The following is a 24,834-nucleotide window of genomic DNA, read 5'->3' on the forward strand; positions in this document are numbered from 1 at the left end:
ACTTTCCTTTCTTAAAGTATGGTCGAGGTTATTGTATGTGTACACAAAGCTGGTAGAACCAAGTAGTTGGCTTTTTGATATTATTAATGTAAGTTATGTTCCACATAATGAAGAGCCGCCAAAACCTAATAAAGAGTCAAATACACGTACAAAATCTGATTAGTTCTTCTCCTCCGCTTGACGAAGAAAACGTACACTTCTACTTTCACACTATAATAATTTTATAAAAAGATCATTTGAAAGCATAGAAGGCGGCCAAGCAAACCAATATCAGACATGGTTTGTTGAGTCTGTTCGAGACGTAATAAACTGAGAACCACCCCCTCACGACAACCCCTAATACCGGCTTAAGACGATCTCTATTATTCAGAAACATTGACTCGAAGCACCAGAAAATTAGAGCCAGATACAAAATCTGATTAATTCTTCTTGCTCGCTTGATGACAAAAAGCTAAATTTAAAATCTGATTAGTTCTATTTCTCCATTTAATGTACGAAGAAGAGCAACATACGAAATCTAAATAGTTCTGGAGTATCCAAATATAAAATCTGCTTATCCACTTAATTTAGAAAATCTTATTACTTCTACTTCCCCGCTAAAAGTTTTTTCTTTTTCTAAATAATGTCACTTGTCACAATTGACATGATATCAGGAGTAAAGGCGATTTGCTATTATAACTTAATCATTTCGTATATGTTTTCAATGACAGGGATATATGAAAGATAATTATAAGGTAACATTCAGAGGTGGTAGATATTTTTCCTCCATGGCCCAAAGCATTAGGGATAGTTTTAATATTCTAATTGGCTCGCGTGATTTCTACAGTATTACTTATACTTGTTACAGTTTTGCCAGTTTATTATCAAAACATGAGTGATATAGATCAGGTATTTTCACACAGAATGTACGTGGGTATACACGCTATGACGGTTCTTTAGGGTCTTTAAATACGCACATTTTCAAACTTCTGTAACACTAAGCTCAACTTCAACTACAGAAAGTACGACGTCGTCATCAACTACTCCAAGCACAACGCCAACGACCTCAACGACGCCTACAACGACACCTTCAAGTATGTCCACTACTTCTACACAGACTACAACAAGTTCCACACAGACATCCCCAACAACATCAGTGACGCCATTCCCTTGCCAAGAAACAGAGAGCATGTCAAACCCTTACTTGGTCCCTACAAGCAATATTCAAGTTCTAGGTGATCTTGATCCCACGCAAGATGTAAATGCACTACGGTCAGTATCTTATCTTCCTCGCATGTTACTAGTTTTGTACAGGACATGTAATATGATAACCACTTTTGTATGACTTTCAATGACAACGTTACTTTGATAACTCACCACTATATTATACACTTATATGATGACATGCTGGTCAATAGTAAAACCTGCTGCCACAAAGGTCTTAAGAAATAAATGTATGTTAGTCCAGCAAATTTTAGTGTTGAACTATGAACTGGTCAACAGCACAAACTATGGACTTGTGATTTATATAATGAGTTATATAATAATGTATAATTTATGACGTATTACATAATCTAAAGGTTTGTATTAATTTGTTTAAGCAGTCTATCTATGTGTATCATATTGACTGGACTATATTTCCGTCATTCACATATTTATTGCAGTTATTTTCCCCTGTTTCAGCAACCTCTTCGCATTGCTATGTCTTGTTGTGACTTAAAATTTTATTTGTTGTATTTTTTTTCATTTGAACATGTAAATAAGCTGTCTAAGACGCTAATGTTAAAGAGTAGATATCGCAGTTCTTATTGAAATATTTCGATCATTTGTTTATGATATACTATAGGCTACTTCATTCTTTGCTCCGTAGGATGCATATAACAAATGGATGAAAACCTTTTTTTCAAATAACACTTAAAAATTTCTAATCATCCATTTTAAACTCGCAAAATTTTAATATTTATTTCAGAGCACACGTTATAAATAAGTATGCTCTTTGTCTGTGAATAGTGCATATTACTCGTAAGAGTTATCTCTCATTGTATAATAACTATGAAATAGACCATAAAGTCATATTGCTGTTGTGTAAGTACTGTAAATGTGGTTGCGTTCCTCAAGGAAGCTCCGATGTGACAACTTTGCGGATTTAACTCAACTGTTAGAAGAATAAGGAGTGCTTTTGCACCCAACACGGCGTCAGCTTTGGTGCAAGTTGGCGTCGACGTTGATTAATTTTGGTTAATTGCTGAAGATATTTAGTTGAAACTTACTGTACTAGCTCAAAGTGACATTGTACATTTAACTAAAGTTTTTATAAATTCCAATTCTTTCTTCATTACTTATTATAATAAGATATTCAGCTGAAATCTACAGTACTAGCTCTTAGTGACAATGTACATTAGTGTGACAAGATGCATAACTCTATCTGTAACAATTTTAGAATAATGCCCCATTTTAACTTAGAAATTTTGGTTAAAGTTTTTTCTTACAGTCCAACATCTTCTATAATACTTATGATATTCAATTGAAACTTGCTTTACTTGCTTATGGTGACAATGTATTTTTGTACCCCCAACAACAAAGTTGTAAGGGGGGGGGGGGGGGTATACTGGTTTCAGGTTGTATGTTTGTCTGTCTGTCCGTCTTTCCGTCTGTCTGTCTGTCCGTAGACGCAATCTTGTGCGCACCATCTCTCCTCATCCCCTTGACAGAATTTAATGAAACTTCACACAAGTGATCAGTACCAACAGTAGTTGTGCATGGGGCATGTTAGGTTCTTTTAGAATAAAAATTTGCAGAGTTATGGGACTTTGTTTTTTTTGTTACTATACTATATACATAGACACAATCTTGTGCGCACCATCTCTCCTCATCCCCTTGACACAATTTAATGAAACTTCACACAAGTGATCAGTACCAATAGTAGTTCTGCATGGGGCATGTTAGGTTCTTTCAGAAAAAAAATTTGCAGAGTTATGGGACTTTGTTTTTTTGTTACTATACTATATACATAGACACAATCTTGTGCGCACCATCTCTCCTCATCCCCTTGACACAATTTAATGAAACTTCACACAAGTGATCAGTACCAACAGTGGTTGTGCATGGGGCATGTTAGGTTCTTTTAGAAAAAAAATTTGCAGAGTTATGGGACTTTGTTTTTTTGTTACTATACTATATACATAGATACAATCTTGTGCGCACCATCTCTCCTCATCCCCTTGACACAATTTAATGAAACTTCACACAAGTGATCAGTGACAACAGTAGTTGTGCATGGGGCATGTTAGGTTCTTTTAGCGACAAAAATTGCAGAGTTATGTGACTTTGTTTCTTGTTAACATACTATGTACATACAGTCTGCATATGCAATCTTGTGCGTGCCTAATCTACCAAACCCTTACACACAGTTTAATGAAACTTCACACAAGTGATCAGTACCAACCCTAGTTGTGCATGGTGCATGTTGCATGTTACATTCTTTTAGATAAATATTCTGCATAGTTATGGGACTTTGTTTTTTGTTACTATACTGTATATATACAGCCTATATACATACAGTCCACAAATTATGCAATCTTGTGTGCGTCAAATTGCAATGTACTGTGTCAGTGCATGTGGGGGGTACATTCATCACCTTTAGTGATAGCTCTAGTTTATACTAGTCAATCATTTTTAAGCATAGGATTTTTATACAAACTTATCTTCGGGCATTTGCTGTGATTATTTTTTTACTGTGATAAATTATTCTTCCTATGTCATACAATACTATATCTTAAGGACCACAATGGAAATAAGAGTTTATTTTAACTCTTTTTTGTGTTATCCTTAACATATAATGTTGATTGACATGGCTATATTAATTCATACATGTTTGTTTATTGTTTAATTGTATGTTTTAATTATAAGTCGCCATGTAAATTGTACATTTTATGTTGAAATAAATCTATCTAATCTATGTACGTTGGTGTGACAATATGCGTAACTCTTCCTGCAATATTTCCAGAGTTACGCCCTTTCTTAATTAGAAAATTTGATTAAAAGTTTTTACAGAGTTCAATACCGAGTTTAAACCATTACTGATACTACATTAAAATTTCACACCCAACTTTCAGCTAGGAGATAAAAACGCACACTTGCCACCTCAGAGAGAGCTTCCCTAGTTTTTTCAATGTGGCTTTTACTGTTAGACTTTTGTCTTTGTATTTTTCTTGTTGTATAATGCTGTAGTTTATATTGAATTGAAGTAAACAGTAGTTATAATATTGGATAAAACTTTACATTTGATAATAACATTCATGGGTGTTTTACTGGGACGTTTTGAAATACGAAGTTTTCAAATAACCTCTCTTTCATATAAAAAGTTCGAAACAAAACACCCCTCAAAACTGAACACTGAAACGGTGCTGAAGGTATTTTAATTCAAATTACTAAATGATTATTTACTTCTAGTTTAAACCTAAAGCTTTTGAAGTGTCTGCTGGATTATTACTGCATCAGCACATCTGCCGTCTTGGGGAACTTCAAACATCTGCCTTTTTGGCACTAACCAGAATATTTGAACATTAAATGTGAAACAATTCGATCTGGGAATTCTTTTTATATTCACGTTGCTAAGTAGACAATCGCAAGTTGCATACGAGTATCAGAAATGTATGATCATATTTTACATTTTTGGAGGCAGTGCGGTGGGAAGGGGCGCGGGCTGGGGTGTAATACTGTCAATATCAGTTATTGTTTGGTCAATATGCTATCACCATCAGTCGATTTAGTATGTTAAAAATCTCCATGAGTTTCCTTAATATCCGAAAACAGATATTATTAAACGTGGAGATGCAGTTTTGCTTAGTATAGTTTCAGAAGATTTAAACAAATATGTATTGGTAGTTTTATATTATTACACCGTTCAGTGATATTGCTTATTAATAGAAACTGTCAATTTATTTTAGTCCCGGTTCCGAATATCCATTTTACATCACCTCAAACAGTGTAATTATCATTGTCACATTTTCGTCAACGGTACAGCTGGGAAGTGTTGGCTTAATTAATCCTACAAACTTGGAATCATTCAGTGTTTATTACGACACAGAGACAACGCAACGATCAGCCGTGCAGGCAAGTATTTCTTAACATATTGGTACTATGAGAAAATACGTTGAAATGTTTTGGTGTTCTACGTCATGTATTACATTTAAGTTTAAAACATATACTGCAGGAATAATAGAATAAACAAGTCATGTGACGGTTTGTTAAGTTTTATGATCTGTGAAATATACTCTATTGCAAGAAAGGTGTGCTTTGTAATTTTTCTCGACATCTCATAGAAATCATATATCATGTTTGTAGCCAAATTAATGGTATGTTATTGCCTTTTACGGGGATGTATTTGTTTTGCTAATGAGCTCTGTTTATGAAATAAATTATCTGCCCAAACAAAAAGTGGTCGAAATCTGTGGTGATATTGTAGTCAGTAAATTAATTGAACATATCTGACGCTGTTCTACAACGGTACGTAAGGTCAAATTTGTCAACTGTCTTTACTTCTTTCAATGCAGTAGCTGGTCATGAAAAACCGTCAGTCTATTAAAAAATCATTTAATTTACTGACTAGAAAGTAATTATTGTATTGCAGCCTTTTATTTCAACACCTGGGCAGCATTATTATGTCATAAATTTCTTCATTTATCCAGGTAGCTGCAATATATGTTACCAAACATCAAATAGTTTGACTGATAATCAATGGATATTTCAGGGGAAAACTACAATGCACGCTTTCTTTTCCAACAGGACATACTCAGATTATCGTCTTAGAACTCTACATACTTAGTTAAAGATGAAATGTAACAAACACGTAAATATTTCTTAATGTGTCTTTTCCAAACTTAAATTTCAAGTCTTGCATTCTGGGAACTAATTAACCAGATCAACTACGATATTCATCGGATTGTAGAAGTTAATTAATGTCGTTATCATTTAGAACATTCACGATGTTGACACTCCAGCTAAGTATCGGGATGCAACAAATGTGACTTCTGTGACAATTACAATCAGGAGAAATACAATAGATGTCAACCCGGCTTCGTTCCAATTGGATATGCGAGTTTGTTACAGTAAGAAATTTGGGTTTTCCTTAGTAAATATGTGCAAACGGAATGGGTCAAATTGGCTAAGCAAATCAAATCTATAGGAACACCCCTTTCGAAGCATGAAACGCGACCAAGCAAAATAATAGCAGACACGGTTTGATCAGCAAAATAACTGTTATGATAATGAGTAAATCAAACAGATTAATTGATTAATTATTATTAAAAATATTCAATTAATGATCAATTACAAAACATACTTTTTCGACAGTATCGAGTAAGCCAACCACTCCAAGTACTTCAACAAGCACGACATCTACTCCAAGTACTTCAACAAGCACGACATCTACTCCAAGTACTTCAACAAGCACGACAACCACTCCAAGTACTTCAACAAGCACGACAACCACTCCAAGTACTTCAACAAGCACAACATCTACTCCAAGTACTTCGACAAGCACGACAACCACTCCAAGTACTTCGACAAGCACGACATCTACTGCAAGTACTTCAACAAGCACAACATCTACTCCAAGTACTTCAACAAGCACGACGTCTACTCCAAGTACTTCAACAAGCACGACATCTACTCCAAGTACTTCAACGAGCACGACAACTACCCCAAGTACTTCAACAAGCACGATAACAACTCCGAGCACATCGACAACAACACAGAGCACCGCTACAACAACTCCAAGCACCACCACAACAGCAGCTCCATGTCTTGACTTTGATGCCATGACAAACCGTGGTATCGTCCCAAACGATCTTGTAATGATAAATGGCGAGACTGCTACAGTGGAGGATGCTGAATCTTTAAGGTATGTTACTCCTGGCAAATTATTCCAATATCGATTCATTCAAATAATATGAATGGTTTAACCGCAACGTTCATACATTGATGGACCCCTTTCATCATTTTCATATCCATGTGCGTATTTCAGCGTTGCGTCAATGCTGAAGTCGGTATAAATATTATTCGAAACGCGGCGACAATTTTCTTATTTCTGATGGGCAATATGTAACTATATGTGCTCATTTTATTAGTTGCATCATTGTCTATCCAATGATCCTGTATTCAATTCAAAATTTGATGACAAATTGATTTCTAAATTTGTGATGTTGCGAGCAAACGCATTACAAAGTGATAAATATTCTTTGGATTAAATTGTTTTCAATATTAATGCAAGCAATCCCGAAGGGGCTTTATGTTAAATGTGTGCGCAAAAGGCAGAATGTTCATGCACGTGTCAACCATATCGAATAACGCACACATTTAACAAACATAAAGCACCTTTGAAATTTTATTCAATGTGTGCGTTATTCGGCAGGGTTTACAAATAAATAAACGCCAGAATAAATGATTTATTCCCATATTAATGAATACTTTTATTACTTTATCGTTAGAAATATGAATTATTAGTAGAGTTTATTTTTTACTATCAGTTTTTTTTAATTTGATTATTTTACTGTTACAGCTGGTAACTTTGATGGCTTTATTGTAAACAACTGACAGTTGGCTTTTTTAAAAATAAAATTGCTGTTAGCAAGTAATGAGTTTAACCATTATCATGCTGGACACGACTGATCCTGCCTTTACGACCAGTGCAGATCAAGATCTGTCTGCATATCCGTGCAGTCTGATCATGATCTGCACATTTCGCCATTCAGTCAGTATCTTTTTACTATGCACCCCTTTTAACTGTTAATGGTACTGTCGAATTTGAAAGATTGACAAGTTCATTATAGAAATTTTGCAGGGTAAGGGTTAATCACTTTACTGTTAGCAATATAAGTACATTTTTATAATCGATAAAGTAGAGTATTTTACTGTCAGTAGTAATTTCTTTATTCATAATTTGGTTTATAATAATGTTAGGCAGTGCTGGTAATTAACAACTTTTGTGTTAGTAGTTGATGAATTTGTTAACTTCACAGTAAATGAACTAATGAATTTGATCATTTTTCTGTTGTTGGAAATAATCATCAACCTTTAGCCCACTAGTGGCAAATGATTCTGCCTTTGCGGCCAGTGCAGACCAAAATCAGCCTGCACGGACATATCTGCGCTGTTCGCTGTTCAGTCAGTAAATGTTTAGTAAACACCCCGTCAAACAATAAATGGCATTGCCCAGATTGAATGATGGACCAGACTATCTTAGAAATTTAGCAGGCTATAAGTTAACTATTGATTAATTTGATAACCTTTTTGTTACCTATTCTTGAATTTCGTTACATTTCAAAACGAGTACCAGATTCAAAAACAGATATGTGCACTAACATGTTGTGCTTATTTGAACCGAGTTAAATGTTTGTTTTGTGTTGTTTTAGATCTGACCTAGGTGGTGTCTATTCCACATACGCCACTGGAACAACAGTGGTCATTAAATTTGTTGACGAAGTTCAACTTGTGACAGTCAGTTTGGTCAATCAAGTGGGAATCGACCATTTCGGCGTTTTCTATAACGGAGACCAGAATTCAAAGAAGGCAAGTTGTGCATTTGTTTAATATTTCAACAACTTAAGGCCAGTATTTTTTCTAAAATTCTGTAATTGTACCAATGACCTACTCTTGACACGTGGTCTCTCGTAATCTGTTGAGCAATGGATCTGTATTCATCTAGAATCTAGGCCTACGTTTTAAGTCTGAAACTTAGCCTTAAAATTTAAACTATCAAAATTCCAAATTTATATCAATGACTGTAATAAATCATTGCTGAAACTTTGTGCACAGATATTTTGTTGTAGAATATGCCCGTTTTATTACTATATATTAAACAAAGAAGACTGAAACTCAATGATATTAGGCAACACACAATATATTATAATCACTTCGTATCTGAACTTTCATTTTATTCAACGACAGATCACTTAATAATGAAATAAATTATTTCTTAAATATGAAATATTTTATAGTATAAACATTTCTCAAATGACTATGATGTTGATATTTTCAGACTGGTGAAAATGCGAATGCTGTTGTACAGTATCAAGGCGCACCCAATGTTACAAAAGTAACGATTGTCATTATTAAAGATACGACTTTACCTTCTCCGATGTCATTCAACCTTTTAGTTCGTGTTTGTTATGGTAAGTACTATTTCATTGCTTCAAGGGTAGAGCAGTGTCTTAAAGGCATTTGCTACGAAATGGGCGAAATTTTCACAAAGACAGAATTTCTTCAAACTTTGGATATTGAAGGACAATCATCTTCGAAATAAAGATATGCAATAAAAATCGTAGTAGGCTTTTTATGTTAAAATGGTAACATTATAAGACTGGATGTTAGTTTTCGACATCAGCATTTGTTAAAATATAAGTTGTAAAGCGAAAGTATCCCTGTGCTATTGATAAAACATATAGGAGGTTAATTTTCTAAGTTGCGGATCAATATATGTTTTCTAGATTTTTGGGAGGGATTTGAAAAACTTAATTTTCTAGACAAAGTTTTTGTAATAATCAAGGAATATTTTCTTATTTCTATACATAGTTTCCGTAATTATTAGGAACCTTTTTATCATCTGGACATAGATACTTTACTTTCGAGACGCTTTTTTGTTGTCTAGACAGTGTTTTCATAACTGTTTTGAAACCTGGAAATTGTTACGGGAAATGCAAAACTATTTTTGCCTGGTTTAAATACATGTGTATGTTTTAATCTTTGACGAAATACGCGAAAATATATTACGGCGGACTCATCTGATAAAGTTATAATGTAACTTTGTGTTCCTTTGTATTTTCTCAGAATGTACCACAGTAATGATCAGTGAGACACCTGAAGCTATTTCAGCTAACACTCTCGTGCAGAACCTTAACGAGAACATTTTCGCGACTGAGGGTGTATCGTTCAATACAACAGTGGACGGATTCTTAGAATTTACGTTCTTGGAGGTACAACGAACAACCGAAGTGTATCTGAAGGTCCAGCCTGAAAATGAATTTGTATCAATTGACCTAGTACTTGTAACGTATTATGATACAGGAAGGAAAGTGGTAAGTATGTCTGATCTTACGGAAGGAAGTACGTAAAGGACATTTCTTGGGCTGAGGGTGAAAATATTGTAACTGTATATAAGTAAAGAACATTATACAATAGCTTTGCGGCGTTTAGTCCTCGATTTGCTTGTTTTCCAATAATATAATATAGACAACATAGTCCGAAAGGAAAAATTTCAATGAATCTGTACAGTCTCTCTTCTTTAAAGTGAAATGATATTTTCATCATGTTGTTTTAGAATGAATAAAAAATATTTTCAGAAAGAAACACTTGCCGAAATAACAAGCGTTGATGGAGAGTTAATCATTTCTGACGCAAACCCGCAAGGAATACAATCTGAAAAAATACGAATAGAATTTATAACAAACCCAGAAAACGTCATCCTTACTTTGAAAGAAGCGATAGTTTCAGCTTGTACACAAGTGCAAGGTAAGATCTCGTACTGAACGTTTATTTTACATCATACATTACTGGGGATCTTTGCTTTCTATCTTGATGTTCACTTCCATCCATCGTATTCCAAACATTTTGCTATCGTTTCAAATTTTGATAGTGAATTTTCATTTTATTAGAATTCTCTTTTTATATTCTTACTAATGGGGCGCAGTTGCACTATTTGGTTGGCAATCTTTTGTGACGGCCTTACTTCATTATGAGCTATCCTAACTTCCTTTTCTATTACCTTAACTTCATGTTGTGATATATTTAACTCATTTTGCGAAGTCATTAAATGTATTCTGTGATATCTTAGATATAGTTCATTAAAATCACCATTAAATATCTTTAAATAAAATTTGATATTCTTGAATGACATCCACAAAAATTTAATGATATCATAGCATGAAATTATGATTTGCATCATAATAAATTAAAAAGTATCACGAAATGAATTTGTCATGTCCATAAATTAATTTAGGTTATTTTAAAATAGTAAAACAAATAACCAAGCGATACCTCATAGTTATTTGATAACAAATGTAGGAAGACCTTTCCAAAGATATAGGGCTATGTATAGCTTTTATTTACATTTCTACATTTAGTAAAAAGATACAAACCTTTGAGTATTTTGCAAATTAAACTTCAGTATGCGTTTCTATGAAAGGCCGGTGCGCCATGCTAATTAACAATTGCTAAATGACAAATAGTGCAAAATGCTATTTGTCAAATGCTTAATCAAATGGTTATCTAAACAACGTAAGTAAAAACTGACGTGACGATTGACAGATACTTGTGCGTAGAAACATGCCCATGCAAAATGCATGTTGTTAAGATCTGTCATAGAGTGTTAGCAAAATAATGAGAATGAAATTAAACCTAAAACACAACAGCGATAAGAACCATTACATTAAATGTTATAAATAAAACATAAATAACTTCCCTTGAATTTTGATTACTGATGAATTGATTTTTATCTATAATTGCAAATTTTGATCTCTAGTTTCATCGACAACAACAGCTTCAACAAGTACAACAACACCAACAACAACACCAACAAGTACAACATCGGTTACAACACCGACATACCCCTGCCAGGAGTTTAATGCTATGACGGATGATTTCATTGTCGCAACGAGTGCAATAACGATAAATGGCCAACATGTATCCGATGTAGAGGCGAACCTCTTGAGGTAAGCCGTTTTAGTAACCTACCTAAAAGTATACGATAGCGTAGGTAGGTGGTTTTTGTTTGGATATGACATCAGAAATGTTAGTATTAACATAGGTCAGAAACTTGACATGCTATTGTTATACTTAACACTAGTAGATAGAAAATGTGACGCCAATTCACTTTTTCATTTATTCCGTATAAGTGTTAAGTAATAAAAGATATTTTGTTGAAAAAAAAATGCACACAAATTGAAACTCATCCCAGTTTTCTGCTGCGGAACTCTCATAAAATCATACCTCGAAATCTAAGCCAATTTGCTGGCTTATTAGCGAAATTGTCTCCCTTGAAAACAGCGTATCGAGTGTGTCGATTAGCCGTTATCGGTCAATTTACGCCTATTGAAATATAGAGGGGGAAATCTTTAACATATCAAATGATTTCAAAAGCATTATCTGACAATATTTATTAAGTTGTTGAAATAATCTGCAATATTTGCACTGTCTTTCAATATAATTTTTGATAAAATAAAATATTATCTTTTTGCTTCCCTAAGCGTTTGAAATAAGTAATTTATTTTGATCCCGAGTTCTATTGATTTCTGTAGAAAAAACAAACCGATTTTATACTTTACATAGTCATTTTAAATGATACAATTCTCATATTTATAATCATCTCATAACATTTATTAAGTTTTTGTAGTAAACTAGAAAAAAATAAACTGGTACATGTATTGTATATTGCGACAGCATTTGTACAGATACATGTAATAACAGGTATCGTTATAGGTATCTGTATTAGATAGACATGTGTGTGTCTTAGTCTATTGCCATTACTTTGTCAGATTAAATTAAAACATGTTATTATAAATTACATGTTTGAATAAAAAATATTTCATTGTTTTTAATTCGTTTACTAACTTTCACTACTAAAATTGTTTCATTGCATTAAAACATAACATAACTGAAAGTTGATTAACATGTAGAACTACAAGTTCATAGTTAAACTTAAATATTGTACATGTAAATATATTACAAAGACAATGAAAGTGAATATTCACATTAAAACATACATTTGCAGTTTTACTCTTTTTACATACTTCGCTTAAATATGAAAACATTATTCTGCTGCAATGATTGAAATTATTTAGAGAAAGATCTGTCAATGTGACTTAACTGCATGATACTGATATGTATTATTATTAATACAAATATTTGTTTTCAGACAAACTTCCGACACAGGTTACATAACATCTGACAATGTTTCAAATATTAAATTACGTTTTGTTGCCCCTGTTCAAATTGGCAGAGTCGAACTTGTGAACGCGATACATGTTGATTCGTATACAGTGTCTTCAACGGCTCCATCGGTTATCGAGGTAAGTAGCAATTGTGACCCTCTGTAGCCAGGAAAACAATATTCTATGTAAATATACATATGTGTACTTAAGCTAATTTACATTTTCCTGTACGAAAACTACACAACCATTTACTATATCTTATACGGAAACTACAGAAAAAACAAACAAAAAACATTACTACATGGATAAAAACGACAAAAAACTTACTTTTTCCTGTACGAAGAGTTAGACAATCCTATTCTATTTCCTCTACAAAAAAAGACCAAAATTTGCTATTTCCTGCACGAAAACGATAAAAACTCACTTAGTTTATTACTTGTTAAAACTATATTTAACGCTTTCCATTTCATGTACACGCACGATAAAAATTTACAGTTTCAGTAACGAAAATGTCGAATGTGTTTGTCCTTGTTGTGTGTGTTATTGTTAAATACCTTTTCTATGCATATTTGTTTAAATACAAATCTTCATATATGTAATACTGTAACGTTCGCGGAGCGTATCTGTTCCTCTTGAAACATGAATATATAACCACACGTTTTTCAAGAACAATCTTAGCTACACTAAAAATACTGGACGTAAAACATATGAAAAGTTATACTTTATTTAAGTAATTTTCATGTGAATGAGATGACCCACAGTCTGAAATTCGTTTGATAAAACTTTCTTAATACATATAAGATAAAGCAAATTTTGTCAAAATGTATAAAATACTGTAAATGCAGCTAAAAATAAATCTTGAAAAAAAAAACAACAACAAAAAAAAACAACAACAAAAACAACACTTCTTGACATTACCATATTCCCAGGTATACATGAATCTTATTCCCAGTAAGTTCCCTGTACTTTTTCAATTGGTGGTCTCTGACCTAAAAGCTGTATAATAGGTATTTAGTAATTGACGTATATCTCGTTGTTACTAATAACACAGATTAATAAGTAATAAAGTTTATGTTCTTCTGTTCTAGTAATACGTACATAACGCTTTAGTTATAATAGGTATATCTCTGCGTTTCTGTCTTGTATTACACAAGACAGACAACAGTGAGATATTTTGCTATTATATGCATGTTCACATGTCATTCTTGTTATTTCGTTTCGAACAAGTTTGGTACTTGTGAATCCTGCATGTGTTCCAGATCATAGTTATATATTTGTAAACATGTATATCTGGATAAGTTATTAGAATAAAACTATTATGTTTAACATGTAATTACATTTTGTATATGGTAAACCTTCCTTTACAGATCGTGATACCTTATTATACATACAGATCTAAATGATTATATTTAAATTCAAAATGCTTAGGAGTATGCGACCACGTTGTCTATGAAAAATGTTTCGTATTATAAAATATATGATGCATTTTATGTTTGTAATATTTATTTTGTTTGTAATGTTCGTTGCCAAAGTCATGTGAATGATGATGTGCAATAAAATTATTTGTTCTTTGTTGTTGTTGTACTATAAACTGTATAATCGGTATTCCCTTAAATGCTTTAAATTCTATATAAGTGACGTATATCTAGTTGTAGTTATCACCTTTTTGATCGATATTCCCTTAATTGACGTATATCTCGTTCTAGCTATAAGGTGTGTGTCTATTGGAAAACAATGGTGGCTTCTAACCTATAGCTGCAACGAGATATCCGTCAATTTAGGGAATTCCGATCACAGAGGTTAAATATCTTTAACGAGATTCAGATCAGTAAAGGGAATACCGATACAGAGCTTATGGCTTCAACAAAATATATGATATTCCCTTAATTGACGTATATCTCGTTCCAGCTATAAGTTGTGTGATCGATATTCCCTTAATTGACGTATATCTCGTTCCAGCTATAAATTGTATGATCGGTATTCCCTTAATTGACGTATATCTCGTTCCAGCTATAAGTTGTGTGATCGATATTCCCTTAATTGACGTATATCTCGTTCCAGCTATAAGTTGTGTGATCGATATTCCCTTAATTGACGTTTATCTCGTTGTGGCTTTAACTTCTGTTATCGGTATTCCTTTAATTCTATGATGATATTGCTTTAAGTGACGTATATCTCGTTCTAGTTACAAGGTCTGTGATCGTTCTTGTTTTAACCTAATTACAGATTTTGAAGAACTTTTCAGAACTGTATAGGTTTGTTTACTTTCTACGTATAAAAAAAGAAGATACAAACCTTTGAAGTTACTACTTAATACTTCTTTTATCTCAACGTTTTTTTTTTTATTTTGTTGATGACTTAGCACAAACATTTTGCTGTTGCAATATTTACACAAAAGCATATAATATTGCATAGAGATAGTACCGAAAATTTTAAATTATAAAAAACTATTAAAGACTTACGTTGGTTACATTTAAGACCAAGTATACTACTTATTACTTAAGTCTTGATTTGAACATTTTGAAGTATGTTGTTAGAAATGTCTTATTTCATTTCCATGTAGCCGCTCTTGCAGATAATCCTACCTATCATTCCATTGATAAATAAGTGATCCCCAATTATATTTGGATTAAGACGCGAAGAACTTATCTCAACGTAAACAGATACATGCATATTGTGTGACATCAGAAAAGTTTTTGTCTAATAAAATAAATACAGATTAACCATTTGAAGGTGGTCACTCACACTTGAGCAACATTTTATGATATTTTTCAGTTTTTATATATTTATATATTGATAGAGACAGAAAGACTCATAACATGTATATATGTATAAATCCCGAAGTATTTTGTAGTTGTATTATTCAAAGGGGGTGTTAACAGACAACTATCTCAAAATATTATTATGACGTCATAAACACTCCATAATGTCATGTTCTGAAGCTTCCTCAAGCCTTCAAAACATAATCTTTCTACATGATCTGATTTGAAAAAAAATTCTTTCAGTACTAGGCAGACTATTTACTAGTCTGATAATTTATTTTATTATATCTTCATTTTCAGTCAATGAGATTTCATCTGTAAAATGCTACCTTACATTCAGAACTAAGTCTTAGTTTATTGATAAAGTCAATGCCCTTTAAGGGCATTTGACAACAACAACAGAACAGTAACAAAAAAATGAATATGGCAAAAACGACAAGGATAGCATGATATTCAAGTGTGACAGCATGAAATATTAGTTATTGCATTTTTTCAGTTAGGTTTTGGACAATAGAATGAGGTATAACCAGCAATTTTCGCAGTAAAAAAAGTCAAATATATTTTCACTTAAATGGGTAAATTAGTCAAAACATGCAATAAAAAGAAAGAAAATTTGCCTGCTCAACATGCAGGACTTAAATATTCCCGCTCGCGAACACCACTTCCCACATCCCCACTCGTAGCTAAGCCACCCGGTTACCGCCCGTTATTTGCATAGTGACATGATACGTTTACAAAAGATTGAAAGTTTTATAATACTTCTTTGTCGATACTGTTCATTAACTGTGAAAAGTTGACAGCATTTGGGTTTTTATAAAAGTGCTCCTTTAAATAGTTCCTTCTTTCATCTATAAATTGATTACACTAAAAGATAATGAATTATCACCTAAAGCATTTTGGTTGCATAGATTACAAGTTCAAAGATTTCTATCTATATTAAAGAATCTACCCTTGTCAATGGGAAATTTGTGATTCATGCACCTAAATTTACAAAAAGTATTAGCTAGATCCAATGACAAAATGTTGAAATATTTTTCAAAAACAAGATTCTCTTTATAACTATGATACGATAATTGCGACAATTACTACAGTTGGTTTGTGTACTCCTCCATTTTTGAACAAATTGGTCTCTAAGCCTGGAGTTAACAATATTCTTAAACAATGTTGGAGACGTTAACCATGTTATAAATATAAAGGGAGGTAATTTATTTTACATAACTGTAAGAAAACACTTTGATTTGCAATTGCAAGGACTGTGACCAGACTATGTGCTAAGCTGACAGATAAAGAGGCTTAAGTATCAATTCTTCAGAGTTTTATAGGTAAATAAGTTTTTCTAGGCCTTCGTGGTATGAATATTATCTTATATTTAACATTTCAGACAACACGACAGGCCAATGAACCAGTGCAATATGTGTATGCCGATAATGTTGATTCTCTTGAAATTGTGGTCAGAAGAAATACATCGACGCCATTTCCGGCAGTATTTGGACTTCTCGTCACAATCTGCTATGGTAATGAAATACCTAACTCGTTTAACCTTTAGCCTGCTGCAGGCAAGTGATTCTGCCTTTGCGACCAGTGCAGACCAAGATCAGCCTGCACAGATGTGCACTGTTTGCTATTCAGTCAGTAAATTTTCACAAAACGCCCCATCGAATAATAAATGGTATTGCCAAAATTGAATGATGGACCAGTTCAATTTAGATATTTAGCAGGGTCAGAATACATTGTTTAACGACACTGTGTTGATGTTTTGGTTGCAGTTGATCAGAAGTAGGCACACTGCATGAGTAAACTCCAGTCTACCTCGCCGACCTTGTCTTTAATTTTACTTATAAACGTCCAAGAATTAATATCATTGATACTTTGAGATTTTGTATGATACGGACAAGCCTATGGCATGTCAAACGTTGCTAAATTATATATGTATGTTATCATTATTGTATGTTTGTTATTGTTATTCAATGTCGTGTCATTCATATTCTAAAATTTGCTATTGTTATTGTATATGTCGTTATTCTTATGGTATGTTCGATATTCTTATGGTAAAAGTCATTATTGTTATTCTATGTTTCGTTATTGTTATTGTATCTTTGATATTGTTATTCAATGTCGTGTCATTCATATTCTAAGTCTTACCATTGTTATTGTATATGTCGTTATTCTTGTTGTATGTTCGATATTCCTATGGTAAAAGTCATTATTGTTATTCTATATTTTGTTATTCTTATTGTGTCTTTGATATTGTTATTCAATGTCATGTCATTCATATTCTAAGTGTTACCATTGTTATTCTATAAGTCGTTATTCTTATTGTATGTTCGATATTCTTATTGTAAAAGACGTTATTGTTGTTGTATATTCATTATTGTTTTTGTAAGCTTGATATTCTTATTGTATGTGCGATTTCCCGCGATATAAATAGCACAGCGACGCTATTCAAATACTATTACATAACATAGAATAACAATGACACGTTTTGTAAATAGAATCGTCAGATATTGAACAACAATGATGACTTTTACCATAAGAATATCGAACATACATAAGAAAAACGACATATACAATAACAATGGTAATACTTAGAATATGAATGACACGACATTGAATAACAATATCAAAGATACAATAAGAATAACGAAATATAGAATAACAATAATGACGTTTACAATAAGAATATCGAACATACAATAAGAATAACGACATATAGAATAACAATGGTAAGACTTAGAATATGAATGACACGACGTTGAATAACAATATCAAAGACACAATAAGAATAACGAAATATAGAATAACAATAATGACTTTTAGAAGATGAATGACAAGACATTGAATAACAATAAGAAACATACAATAAAAATAACATACATGATCTATAATTTAGCAACGTTTGACATGCCATACAAGCCAAGGTATTAGAATATAAATATGACATTTCCGTGCGGGAAGTGGGGAGGAGGTGGGGTCTAGAATTGCACGAACGTACATTGTATAATGATTTAACATTTTGTTTTCAGAATGCACTGATGAAATGATCAACTTGTATGTTGAAGCCAAATCTGCGAAAGAGCCAAACATACACCATTTTGAGCACAGTAAATTATTTGATCAAGCTGCGGGTTTAATCAGCTTTTCAAATCAAAGGTATGACTATTTGAGACTTGAGCTTTCCACTGAACGCAGAGCCACCCTCGTCAATTTGGAGGTATCAGCTGATGTATACAGTGTAACTGTCGAGTTTTTGAAGCTTGTTGATGGAAATCTTGTTTCTTATGTAAGTAACACTATGTTTTTTTTAATATATACGAAATGAATTCCATTACGCCTAGCATTTGACCCTTTGTTTATAAACTGTCTTATTTAATAATGTTTAAATTACATGATCATTAAAGTTTAGTTTTCTTTTTGTAGAAATATTGGTTAAACAAACAAAAGCTTACAGTCTTAAAATGATATGATTTTATGACCATACCCAAAGATCCAAATGACAATTGTTTTGTCTGGTTGATTAATATTGGAATAAATGGAAATCGATTCCAGATATTCCTTATTTTTTTGGTTTCGGTGTGGGCAAGGGAGGGGTTCACATTGCATCTTTCTAGGTTCTGATGGTAGAGGAAGACTCGGGGTGCGCCTTCGGACATTATTTGACGCACCTGAGTAGAGCCTCCGACCTGCCGTATGTCAGCTGGATAGTCTTCTCGCATGAAAGATCACGCTAAGCGAGGTTTTGAACTCACAGCGGTGAAGGGCAAGGGAGTCGAAATCAGCTACATTGACAACTCGACCATAAAGTCCCCTTTCCCTGGTTTATGTTATCAATAAGTCATTCTGATAATATGTTCAATATTTTGCTTAAATAACCAAAAACATCACCACCTCTAAATGATTCTGCATTTTTGTGTTGAGTCCGATTGGAAAGTAACTGGTAGGTCTCGAATACCAGAGGTCTACTATGGTTCCCTTTTCAAGAGCCTATGTCGAACCTGTGACTAATGAATATTGTCATATAAGACGTTAGTGCCCATTTTCAAAGGTTTCCTTTCCTTTATGAGATTTATACAGGCGCACTAATAATATCATAAGCTTAAAGTAGTCGTGAGTATCGTAGCGCGAATATCTATCTTTGATTTTTTATGAAAATAAACATCTTGCTATGCACGTTTTTGTGTCCTTGCAGATCTCCGATATGCAGTATGTAACTTCCAGCCTAAAAGTGGAGATATCTACCCCAGAAGGTTCACCCGTAAGCGAAATACGTGTACACTTCCATGCCTACACAGACTTCTTCTATTTTGGCCACTTGGAGATCAGGGCTTGCGAAAAGCCTACAGGTAAATATAAGTCGCTTAAGGATAATCTGTTATCCTTTAAGATATTTCACTCTGCAATGATTTATCTTGTTGTGTTAACAAAAAGAAGTTTACGTTATATTTTATGGTATTTTCATATGCCCACGAAACGGGACGTGTATGTGTGTTCGGGTTTAATGTCTTTTTCAACAATTTTTTCAGTCATATAAAGGACGGTGTCTACTTGTAGCAGTGTTTTTTTGTTTGTTTTGGGTTTAACGCCGTTTTTCAACAGTATTTCAGTTATATAACGGCGGGCAGTTAACCTAACCAGTGTTCCTGGATTCTGTACCAGTACAAACCTGTTCTCCGCAAGTAACTGCCAACTTCCCCCACATGGATTATCAGAGGTGGAGGACGAATGATTTCTGACACAATGTCTTTTATCAAATTGTCACGGAACACATACGCCCCGCCCGGGGATCGAACTCGCGACCCCGCGGTCTGTAGACCAACGCTCTCCCTACTGAGCTAAGCGGGTGGGTTACTTGTAGCAGTGAGCACAATGCCCAACTTTATAGTGCTGCCTCACTGGAATATCACGCCGTAGACACGTGGCATGATACCCCACCCAGTCACATTATACTGACACCGGGCTGACTGGTCCTAGCATTATCCTTTTAATGCTGAGCGCCAAGCAAGGAAGCTACTAGTACCATTTTTTACGTCTTTGGTATGACGCGGCCGGGGATCGAACCCACGACCTCCCGCACTCGAAGCGGACGCTCTACCACTAGGCTACCGAGGCGGTTACGAAACGGGACGTATTGTAGGGACACTGTGGAGGGCAGGGGAGGAGACTTTGTCCAATAAAGTTGTCCTTTCTCTAAGTTGAGCAGTTCTTATCAAATTTTTACCAAACAGTCGCAGTGTATAAGGGCATAATGCAGAGTTTGATAACCAGCTGGACTGCTTGGCACAGGAGTAATGGGCATTGAAATTCTCAAAATTGCGAAATTTGACATTGTCCGCATCCTTACTGAAATAGTTCTTATCCATTGTTCACCAAACACGGTTACAATGTTTATGGGTATAATGTCTCTCCCAAGTTCGATAATAAGCTGAAATGTAATGATGGCTCAGGGGTTACTGCCCTTGAATTACTCAAAATTATGCGAATTGACAGTGCCTGCTCTTAAAATTCAGTAGTTCTTATCTATTGTTCACCACACGTGATCACAATATTTACGGGCAAAATGTCTAGGCCAAACTCAATAACCAGCTGGATTGTCTTAGTTTATCTGGAGTTGTGGCCCTTGAATTACTCAAAGTTTTGAAAACTGACAGTGTCCGCTCTCCAACTTGAGCAGTTTGTTTCCAATGTTCACCAAACTTGGTAATAAATGTGTATGGGCATAAGATATCAGATAAGATCGATCAGTCGGATACTCACAGTAACACTTAAGGTATGGCCCTTGAATTTCTTAAAATTGCGAAAATTGACAGTGTCCGCCTAATAACTTGAGCAGCTTTTATCAAATGTTCACCAAACTAAGTCAGAATGTTTATATGCAAATCTTTCAAATTCCTTTGAGACCCCCCCCCCACTCCCACATTACTCAAAATGTCCACTTTATCCCTCATTTTTTTACTTCAAGTTTCTTGTGTTTCTTGACAGTTAGGAAATTATATATCCCAAGCAGTGATTAATCGTTGAATAAAATGAAGGAGTTAAGACGCGAGACGCGATGGAATTATATCACGGAGGCGCAGCTTGTGATATATTAATCAAGAACAATTTACTGTTTGGGATATGTTATTTCGATTCTTACACGTTATCAATGATTAAGTGGAGAAACTATAAAACCCTCCTGTCAGAAAACACTGGTACTATTTCAATTTCATAAACATTTTCCCTGCGTGATCCTTTACCAAAACTGTGCAAGAAAGATCTGAAACTCAGGTGAGCGATCTACGGCCATCCTGACCCTCTTAGTAAGATTAAAATATTTCATTTCTTTCTTCAGAAACGACAACTTCCTCAACATCAACTTCCGTGACAACACCGACATCAACCACAACATCAACCACAACAACACCGACGTCAACCACAACATCAACAACAACAACACCGACGTCAACCACAACATCAACCACAACAACACCGACGTCAACCACAACATCAACCACAACAACACCGACGTCAACTACAACGACGCCTACCACCACCACAACAACACCGACGTCAACCACAACAACACCGACGTCAACTACAACGACGCCAACCACCACAACAACACCGACGTCAACTACAACAACAACAACACCACCGACGCCAACAACAACGACGCAAACAACCACCACAACAACACCGACGTCAACAACAACAACACCGACGTCAACCACAACACCAACATCAACCACAACAACACCAACGTCAACCACAACACCAACATCAACCACAACAACACCAACTTCAACCACAACAACTCCGACATCAACCACAAAAACACCGACCTCAACCACAACAACACCGACATCAACTACAACGACGCCGACCACCACCACAACAACACTGACGTCAACAACACCGACATCAACCACAACGACACTGACGTCAACAACACCGACATCAACCACAACTACACTGACGTCAACCACAACAACACCAACATCAACCACAACAACACCGACGTCAACCACATCAACACCGACGTCAACCACAACAACACCAACGTCAACCACAGCAACACCGACGTCAACCACAACAACACCAACGTCAACCACAACAACACTGACGTCAACAACAACATCTTCTACTTCTCCAACAACTCCGGCGCCACCTTGTCAAAAAATCGATGCAATGCGTTATCCATTTATCATGGCCCAAGAAAACATTGAAGTAAATGCTTTCCCTGATAATAGTTCTGTAGCTGAGGAACTTGCAACGTCAAATCAGACTGAAATTGACATTTTGAAGAACAAACTGAGGTAAGGTTATAGGAACATCAGACTGCGCTGGCGTGGTTACGTAGCGCATTACCACTTTAGGCTGTGGCAATATTGTGTGGTCGTTTCTCAGCAACGTCTGCCCGTTTTTTAGGGCCTGTCTGTGCAAAAAATATTTATAGGTTATTAACTTTGTATGTGGATATATGCACGAGTTTTGCAGCGGTAATATTGCGCGACTTTAGGAGCGCAATATTATCCGCGAAAGAACGAGTGCATATACCCACATACAAAGTTGATAACCTTTTTATTACAAACCCACTATCAAATAATTAATTTATGTCTAAATTATTGTTCTGTAACGAAAGACAGGAAAAAAACGAAAAGAATTTCTCCGAAAATGTAATAAACAAATCCGCTCATTAATATTTTCCGCGAAAATAACGTCAACTTGTTATCGCAACGTGCGCGTGGACGCTATGGACGTCACGCGATTCTTTCCATTACAACGTTAAGAAAACATTCCACGTCCGATATGAAAGCGTTCCACGTCAATATGGAAAATTATTGCACGATCGCGGTCCATTGAAACTCAATGGAAAATAATTTTAGGTATGTAATAAAACAAAACATTTAAACATCTCATGAACTGTTTGGTGGAACTTCAACGCAATTAATTCCAGCAGCCTTACCTGGACCTTTCTTCTTTTTATTCAGATGCTTTAAGGGACCATCAAAACTTAGAATGACAGTAACAAGCACATGGCACATTGTGCACAAGTGTATATTTTTTGTTGTAGATTTACAGGTTTTCTGTTTACATACAGTAGGTTTTAAAATAGTTTCAATTAAATGTTGAAAGAAGTTGCATTATAAATTATGTAAGAAAATAATTTAAACTAACATATTGCAAAAGAGCACAGGGAGACAGGTCGAATATAAACTACCATAATACAGTGGTCATTAAATACTGTATCATTCCTTATTGCCAATTGCCACTTTTACTTTCACCTTTACATTATTGTCTACTTTCAGGTCGACTTCCTCGGAGAAATTTAACATGGGGGATTCCCAGTATATCAGTGTAACAATGCGTTTTAACGAACCTACAACGGTTGGTCAGGTGGATATTATCAGTACTACCGCTTTCGGAACGTTTACTGTCTTATTAAACATGAGTGGGACAGTTATTGAAGAGAAGGTAGGTCTTTACCTTTAGCTATTCTATAAATTCGGGTGATAGTTCCTTATGCTATATACACAACAACCACATAGCCAATTGTTTCAAAGGTTTCTACTAGAGAATTCTTTTGTTCGTTTTGCTGAATGCAACCTCTTGAATATAATAATACGTTCTGAAAAGTTTTCATTAACTCTACATAAAATTACTTGATAGATATGAAAAATAACCAATGCGAAGTCATAAAGCTATACTTCTTATCATAAAACAGTTATACGGTAAGGTAGTCAGAGGCCAGTGCTAGTCAGAGGCCCGTTCAGTTGTGAACTGTCCGACATAACTGGGGCTGTCAGATCGGTGACTTTGACCCAATTCTGAAAAGTAACCGCATTCACTTCAAAGACTAGTGAAACTGACGCATATAGCCACCCATATACTAAATAAAGTAAAGATTCATAACAATTATACCGACGAAAGGAATAATGCGTTTGAATCAGCTAATGTTTCTATCACAAGCGACTTTCCTATAGTTTTTTACAGATCTAGCCTTTTGACCTACGTTTCCCAAAAAGACCTTCATGAAAAATCATTCTATTACAGACGTCAGGTGGACATTTCCCGAGTTAATTTGATTTTACATTATCTGCTAACTCTTTAACTTGTTTATTCACTCGATCTCTTTCCAGTATATTTTATAGTTTTAAGAATACAGCTGTGAAAACAAAGTTTTGTTTAAACAT

The 24,834-nt window shown here is 34.5% G+C and overlaps 1 protein-coding gene across 1 annotated transcript in view; it reads left to right on the plus strand.

Moving 5' to 3' along the window:
* The window catches only part of LOC123531345 (mucin-16-like), a 155,823-nt gene that overhangs the window by 44,551 nt on the left and 86,438 nt on the right, over nucleotides 1-24,834 (plus strand). The window contains 15 exon segments of the mRNA XM_053518371.1: nucleotides 999-1,251; nucleotides 4,929-5,094; nucleotides 5,957-6,089; nucleotides 6,334-6,883; nucleotides 8,394-8,550; nucleotides 9,020-9,152; nucleotides 9,808-10,055; nucleotides 10,320-10,488; nucleotides 11,498-11,687; nucleotides 12,890-13,043; nucleotides 17,049-17,181; nucleotides 18,691-18,947; nucleotides 19,854-20,007; nucleotides 21,993-22,956; nucleotides 23,950-24,115. Coding sequence (XP_053374346.1) covers nucleotides 999-1,251; nucleotides 4,929-5,094; nucleotides 5,957-6,089; nucleotides 6,334-6,883; nucleotides 8,394-8,550; nucleotides 9,020-9,152; nucleotides 9,808-10,055; nucleotides 10,320-10,488; nucleotides 11,498-11,687; nucleotides 12,890-13,043; nucleotides 17,049-17,181; nucleotides 18,691-18,947; nucleotides 19,854-20,007; nucleotides 21,993-22,956; nucleotides 23,950-24,115 — 3,827 coding nt within the window.

The sequence above is a fragment of the Mercenaria mercenaria genome, chromosome 11 (assembly GCF_021730395.1).
Source record: "Mercenaria mercenaria strain notata chromosome 11, MADL_Memer_1, whole genome shotgun sequence".
NCBI classification, from domain to species: Eukaryota; Metazoa; Mollusca; class Bivalvia; order Venerida; family Veneridae; genus Mercenaria; species Mercenaria mercenaria.